This window comes from Euleptes europaea, chromosome 9 (assembly GCF_029931775.1).
Source record: "Euleptes europaea isolate rEulEur1 chromosome 9, rEulEur1.hap1, whole genome shotgun sequence".
Taxonomy (NCBI): domain Eukaryota; kingdom Metazoa; phylum Chordata; class Lepidosauria; order Squamata; family Sphaerodactylidae; genus Euleptes; species Euleptes europaea.
The window spans coordinates 63,462,994-63,470,784 of NC_079320.1; the positions used below are offsets into that span (position 1 = coordinate 63,462,994).

Sequence of the window (7,791 nt, forward strand, 5' to 3'; positions counted from 1 at the left end):
TGTCGGGGGGGGGAGAGGGAGAAACCTGCCCCATGCCCCTCTCTATATATATACCGATCCGCGCTGGGAGAGCAGCCTCCGGTCGGAGCACGTCGGGTCCCCCCCCCCCCAGACACCTCCAGCCAGCCAGCCAGCACCTGCCGATGTTTTTATGCCACAGCCCAGCCCAGCCCCGCCACCCCCATGCCCGGGGAGAGCAGAGACTCCCCAGACAGGCAGCTGCTACCTTAACGCCGAGCCCGGCCTGCGGGAGAGCCTCCAGCGTCGGCTGAGCCTGTAGAGGGGAACACCCCCCCCTCTCCGTCGAGCCTCCCTCTGCTTCCCCCCCGGTCCTCCGCCTCGCCCCCCCCGTCGGGCTCCTCCATGGCTCCCCTGGCCGAAGTGGGGGGCTTCCTCGGCGGCCTGGACGGCTTGGGCCAGCAGGTGGGCTCCCACTTCTTGCTGCCCCCCGGCGGGGAGAGGCCCCCCCTGCTGGGCGACCGCCTGGCCCCGGCGGAGCGGGGGTCCCGAGGGGGCGTCCCGGACCTCGCCCACCTGCAGGGCATCCTGCGCCGGAGGCAGCTCTACTGCCGGACGGGCTTCCACCTGCAGATCCTGCCCGACGGCCGCGTCCAGGGCACCAGGCAGGACCACAGCCTCTTCGGTAAGGCGCCGCTCTCCCTGCCTCCCTTCTTCCTTCCCTCCTTCCCTCCTTCCCTCCTTCCTTCCTCTCCCCCTCGCTCTCCTCTGCGGCTTCTTTGCCTTCACCCCCCCCCACCCCCCGACGGAAGCATCCTATAGCAACAGATGGTATAGCAACGGCCTCTCTCGTCGAGCTGGGAATTTCCAAACAACTCCATCCCGACCCGGAGAGGCTGGCAGAAGGTGGTTGTGGACAGCCGAGGGGGCAGATGCTCAGGGTGGCCAGCCTCCAGGTACTTAGTGCAGGAGCGAGACATACGACGGGGTGCAAAAGGACAAACTTTACACGCTGCAAAATTCGGGGGGCTTCAGATCTCTTCTTGTTTGCCGGATGCCTCACATTTGGAGGCTACCCATCGGCCATAGACAGACATGTTATGAGAAAATGCACAGTGGGTCGCCGTGTTAGTCTGTTTGCAGTAGTCAAAAAGGGCCAGAGTCCAGTAGCACCTTAAAGACTAACAAAAATATTTTCTGGTAGGGTAGGAGCTTTCGTGAGCCACAGCTCACTTCTTCAGATACAGAAAGCTCATACCCTACCAGGAAATATTTTTGTTAGTCTTTAAGGTGCTAATGGACTCTTGCCCTTTTTGACTAATGTTATGAGAAAGTTACCCTATTTCATGAATTTGTACCTCGTTACTTCATGATTTTGTACATAGCCACTATTTTTGTCTTTACTGTTGGCGTATTTATTGTACAGACACTTTGTTAACTTGGAAATTTTGTAGCAGATAAAGTTTGTACTTTTGCACCACGTTGCGTGTTTCGCTCCTGTACTAAGTTCCTTATCTTTTGATATTGGTACAGTGGTGCCTTTTTTCCTCCAGCCTCCAGGTACTAGCTGGAGATCTCCTGCTATTACCGCTCATCTCCAGCCGATAGAGAGCAGTTCCCCTGGAGAAAAGGACTGCTTTGGCAACTGGGCTCTATGGCATTGAAGTCCCTCCCCTCCCCAAACCCTGCCCTCCTCAGGCTCCGCCCCAAAAACCTCCCGCCGGTGGCGAAGAGGGATCTGGCAACCCTATCTGGCAGAGGTTGGCAGGGCTGGGTTTGAGGCAGGGCTTGAAGGTTGGGGCATCTGTGAAGCACAGAGTGCATCTGGGCACGTGCGGTGTCTTGCTGGCATCCGCTGAGATGCCATGGCTTCACAGCCTAGCACATGCAATACCAACATAGGAATTACATGCACATAGGTATTACGTGCACATACATGTCGGGCAGCTTGCATGTGTCTTTGGAAGCTCAGATTCTCCAATACACATCTGCCTAAGTTGTCACATGTTATCCACATGGTTGAGTACTATATCGATACTTATTTGCTTAGTATATCTCTGGTCAACCTTTCTGTGGACGGAACACCCAAGCTGGTTTATAAGCGATAAATAGGGTTGCCAGCACCTTCCTGGCCACCAGTGGGGGTGGGGGTAGGTGAAGGAGCAGGGATGCCAGCTCCAGGTTAGGAAACTCCTGGAGATTTGAGGAGGACAGGGACCTCAGTGGGGTACAATGCCAGAGAGTCCACCCTCCAAAGCACACATTTTCTCCAGGGGATCTGATCTCTGCAGTCTGGAGATGAGCTGTATGTAATTCCAGGGAATCCCCAGCCCCCTAGTACTAGGCTGGTATCCCTAGTGATGAAATATTAAGTAATAAGAAGCCCAAAACACTAGAAAAGGGTACACATAGTGCTTTCCTTGTAGGAAATATGGCATGTATGAGTCAGCTTAGAAGAGAAGGCTTCTAGGTCAGAGCGTGCTGAGTCCCGGCACCTCTCGCTTTAGGAATGAGGCGCTGCATACTTGCTGAGTCAGTTGCACGGCTAAGCAGAATTGCATACTGTGGAAATGTGTGATTTATAGATGTATACAAACAGCATTGCTCTGGCTGAGGAAGGAAGATGACTCATCATTTTCAGTCTTACTGTGTTCTCTTCCAGTGCTTTGATTTTAAAAATAATAATAGAGCTGTAGTTGATCTTAACCAGTTGTAATTCAGTCCTGCCATTAGTTGCCCTTGTATAAACCCCATGCATTTGAATGGGACTTATGAGTATGTAAAAATTTCAGGATTGCAACCTTCAGTAGAATTCTGTGTATGCAAAGTGCAACTTTACTCAACTGAGCATCCAGTGCGCTGAACTGTGCAACCACACGGAACTGAGACTGCTATTTTAGTGTCTGTTTAGCCAATGTTACATATCTGCAGAACAGCTTTGTGACAGCGCAGTTCTAAGCAGAGTTGCACCCTTCTAAGATCGTTGACTTCCAAAGATCAATAGAGGGTATAACTGCACCCTAAGCCTACACGGATCTTTGCAAGAGTCCTGGCAGGTATTTACTATTCCCATTTCATAATCCCATAATTCCCATTTGCTGACAGCTGGAGCTTTCTGAGATCTGGACAGTTACTTGGGTCTGGGACGGAGAGGCCAACGTAGGCTACATCTCTCACCTCCTCCTGTGCCTGGGCCAGCTGGGAACAAGACAAGCCCCAGTTGGGTATAGGGTTGCCAACCTCCAGGTACTAGCTGGAGATCTGCTATTACAACTGATCTTCAGCTGATAGAGATCAGTTGTACAAGAACCAATGAACTCAGACCGTGAAAGCCTTCGACAATATATGATAGAGATCAGTTCCCCTGGAGACAATGGCCGCTTTGGCAATTGGACCCTATGGCGTTGAAGTCCCTCCCCAAGCCCCGTCCTCCTCAGGCTCCACCCTCAAACCTCCCACTGGTGGCAAAGAGGGACCTGGCAACCCTAAGTGGCTCACCCAAAGCTAGCCAGTGACTGAATCCGCAGAGAAGCAGGTGTTAGGCCTCCCAAGTCCAAAAATCTGCCCCTCTGCTTTAGAATACAATTGTGCAACTAATAACCAAGAAAGGGGACTTCCCTGAGAATAGGAAAGGTTACTTGATTTGAAAAGGGCAAACAAACAGGGCAGACTGTGGGTAGGCCAGCCTTATCTAAAGAAACTGGCTATTATTGGCAGTCATTGAGTGCTTTGTGAATCAACAGCCACAATAGGTGATTGAAGAGGTTTTCTATCAGGTTTCCTATAGTCAAAACAATCCCCAGCAAAAGGTTCTTAACTGATTTACAACACATTGGAAATGCCAATGTTTTTCCAAGGGAAAGGAACTTTGAGTTCAGCACAAAAGTTCTGCACAGAAGGGAAACTTCTTACAGCATGTAAACACTAAGCAATTACCAAAAAAAAAAAAAAGTTTGAAATTGAGATCAAACATTTCTGGGACTTCTTTCTTCTATTTCCATTCTCAGTAAATGTGTCTGATGTGGTCTCTTTGTGAGTTGAATCACCTGGTTATTATGATTTGGGGTGGGGGTGGGGAACAGTGTCTTTGAAAATGATATCAGAAAGCCAGAATACCTCCCATGTCTTTCAGTGGAACTTTTAATATCAGAAATCTCTGATGATTTATTTGCAACAGAAAGATTTATCATTTAATATTTGCAAAAGTTTGGTCTGGGGATGCCCCTTAGCATTACACATCAGAAACCTAATAATTTTCAATTAAAGCTCCAGAAATTGTATATGATAACATATGTTATTTTTCTTTAGACAAAAAGCAGTTTAAATTTTTTTTAGTTGACAAATATACGAGAGACTGAAAGCTGTGATTAACATAGCTGTTACTATTTGAAAGATAGCAATGAGTAGTATGTGTAATTAAAAAAAAATCAACAAAGGATTTCCTGCTAATCTATCCATCTATCACTATTATGTTTTTAAAAAATGGGCGGAAACCAAAGTTAAGCAGCGTTAAGCCCCCTTGGTTTTAATATGAAGGTATTTAAGAGTGTGTTTAATTCTCAGTATTTTATTTACTAGTCATATGCCTTGCCTTCCTATGCGGAAGCAGCATAAATGTCATTCTCAGAAATTCTCCAATACCCAGACCAACTTAGCTTCAGCAAGGTAGCAGATCATGTGACATCAGTCCATACCCTCAGACCAAGTAGATGTCAAAATATATTACTACAACTAATTGTTACCAAGATAAACATGGTGAGGATGTTGTTCTAGTATTACAGTTAGATTGTATTTAGTGGAGTCATCATCAGACTTTCACTGTATTTTATACACCAGTCTTAATGTCAACAAACAGATATTAACGTCAAATGTCTGATTTTTGTCTCAATGCAGGTATCCTTGAATTCATCAGTGTGGCAGTGGGATTAGTCAGTATTCGAGGGGTGGACAGCGGCCTTTACCTTGGAATGAATGAGAAAGGAGAACTCTATGGCTCTGTAAGTACCACCATCATTACTACCTGTTACAGACTTTGTGCTGAATGTGGTACCTTATTGGGAATTTGGCTGCTGGCTCCTATCAGAAGTACACCACATTTCTTTCATTATTTACCTGAAGACAGCAAGAGGCTTATCTGGCCAGTGGAATAACTCAAGGTGTCAATTATCCGAAATAATCTGTTCCACTGATGCCATGTGATCCTTTCCCAATATTTTTTCAAGCTGGGTTTGGAGTTTAGTAGAGGTATGTCAGTGAAAAGATCAATAATAACAAGCTGGCCTACTGAAAGTCAGCTTGCCCACCACTATGGATTTTCCTTGCATATCCCATGTTTATGTTCTTAAATGCTTCTAAGTTTATGAGGGAGACAGTGAAATTCCAGAATGCCATATAAATTGGGCATCTACCTTAAAACAAGCCCCAGAATCCTCTCCAATGCATAGTGGTCCCTCTGCAGAGAAGTCTCTGGAAACAGTTGTCTGAAGGCAGAAAGCACATTGACTTCAGGCCAAAAAGAAAATACAACCAAGGTCTATGAAACCTAAGAAAAAATGTTCAAAGAGCAGGTGTTCTGATACATAAATCCATGCCAACTAGGGTTGCCAGCTCCAGGTTGAGAAAGATCTGGAGATTTTGGGGGTGGAGCCTGAGGAGTGTGAGGTTTGGAGAGGGGAGGGACTTCAATGCCATAGAGTCCAATGGCCAAAGCGGTCAGTTCCTCCAGGGGAACTGATCTCCAGCCACCACCTGGAGGTTGGCCACCCTAATGCCATCAGGGCATCTTGTCCTTTCTCATCCTAGGAAATTTCCATGGGTGGACTTGAGAAGTTAAAATAGCCCAGCAGTAAGCCAAGGTGAACAATCCCTGTGGTACTACAAGCTAGTGCTGCAGAGGCCACTCAGAGCCAACCAGTGGGGTCAACAAAGCTCTCCTATTGCCCCCTCCCACAAATGGCCAGCAGTGTGGGAAGAGGCAATTGGTAAGCTAACACTAGGGCAGCGTCCCACTGGCAGATTTCCCTGTAAGTTAAATGGTATATCTGCCCCTGAGAAAAATGCCCTTCAAGATAAAATAACGAAGGGTTATACTGTGCATTATCAAATATCAAACATTTTGTCAATTTGGAAGAGGAAAATGGATCCCATCTTGGGGTGGGAGTAGGGTTGCCGGCTCCATATTGGGAAACAGCTGGAGATTTGGGGACTGGAGCCCGAGGAGGACAGGGTTTGGGAAGGGGAGGGACCTTAATGGGATATAATGCCATAGAGTCCACCTTTCAAAGCGGCCATTTTCTCCAGGTGAACTGATCTTCGTCGCCTGGAGATCAGTTGTAATAGCGGGAAATCTCCAGCCACCACCTGGAGGTTGGTAGCCCTAGGTGGGAGGGGGAAGCAACATTTATTATGATTAGTTTCAAAGTCCTGAAATGTCTCTACTGTATAGTTATTTAGTAGCTATCCTCTTCCTGGATCAGCCTTAAACACAAGTCATGCCTTAAGCTCACTTACTGAATTTCAGGGAGAGAGAGAAAAGAAAGGAGTGGTTAAAAGTAAATGCAGGAAAGGGTCATGAGATTGGGTTCCCCTTTGTGATTCAGCAGGTGGCGCTCTGGAGTATCTACTTTCCTCGCTGATAAAGTACCGTAATCCTCAGTTAAAGAGGAATCTTTTATCTAAGCAGTCACTTTACTTGTAGACCACTGCTGTTCTGGAAGTATCTAAGATGCATAAACCCCACAGAAGCAGCTAATGCTTATTCCATCGGTTGGAAGAAAAACGGCGTTTGAAGTAAAATGCTGATGTTGGACTTTAAAAAAAACATTTCTGCTGCCCTTTTCTGGATTCCCTTCTCTAACCTCTTACTTATTTATCTGCAGGAGAGGCTCACTCCTGAATGCATCTTCAGGGAACAGTTTGAAGAGAACTGGTACAACACTTACTCCTCCAACGTGTACAAGCACGGCGACTCAGGCCGGCGGTACTTTGTGGCACTTAACAAAGATGGCAGCCCCAGAGACGGGGCACGGTCCAAAAGACACCAGAAATTCACTCATTTCTTGCCCAGGCCTGTGGATCCCGAAAGAGTGCCCGAACTCTACAAGGACGTGTTAGTATTCAGTTGAATTCAACACAGAAGGGGAACAGAATCTTAGTCTTGGCACAAAGAGTTTTGGACTGCGGAGGAGATGGAGAAGGCTGGGGTTGGAGAGACCACTTGGCGGTCAGAGACGCCTTCGTTTCCCAATGTCTGGATTTTGGAGGATGAGCCTTACAGAGAAGTGGTCCAACGTCTTTTAGGTCTATTCAATATTGTGTTGGTCAAGTAGACGATGGGAAGCCGAAACTGGACAATTTATGCACCAGATCGGAGCTCAACGACTCTGGATTATTTCCTCCCTACTGTAGAACCTGAATAACTACCTAAATGGAAGAAATGGTTTTTAAAAAGAAGAAACAGAAAGCTGATAGGGAAAATAAAAAAGGACACCTGGCAGACTGATCAGATGAAATTGTGGTGGCTATGCTAGCTTGGAAATGAAATTCAGAATATTTTTTTCCCTTCAGGATGGACCTAATTTATACACTTTCAGATTCCAGATATTTATTTTAAATATTTATTTATTACAGAGTTTATTTTTTACTGGGCTATGAAGAGAGTACAACCCTTTACCCTGACAAAAACCATTGATGGTGCCAATATTACTATGAGCTAGTATCACGGTGCACGAGGAAAAGAGACATTTCATCAGAAAACATTACAAATGGAGTTAACATCTCTTGAAAAATTGTTATGGTGAGATAATAGTTTGGGGTTATATTTTATGTGCACAC

At 46.6% G+C, this 7,791-nt stretch overlaps 1 protein-coding gene across 1 annotated transcript; it reads left to right on the forward strand.

Annotated features, from left to right (window-relative positions):
* The first annotated feature begins 363 nt into the window (after positions 1 to 363).
* On the forward strand, positions 364 to 7,093 carry FGF20 (fibroblast growth factor 20). The gene is made up of 3 exons (XM_056855933.1): positions 364 to 643; positions 4,852 to 4,955; positions 6,837 to 7,093. Exons 1-3 carry the CDS (start codon positions 364 to 366, stop codon positions 7,080 to 7,082), a joined length of 630 nt encoding a protein of 209 aa, XP_056711911.1. The 3' UTR covers positions 7,083 to 7,093.
* The last annotated feature ends 698 nt before the right edge of the window (positions 7,094 to 7,791 follow it).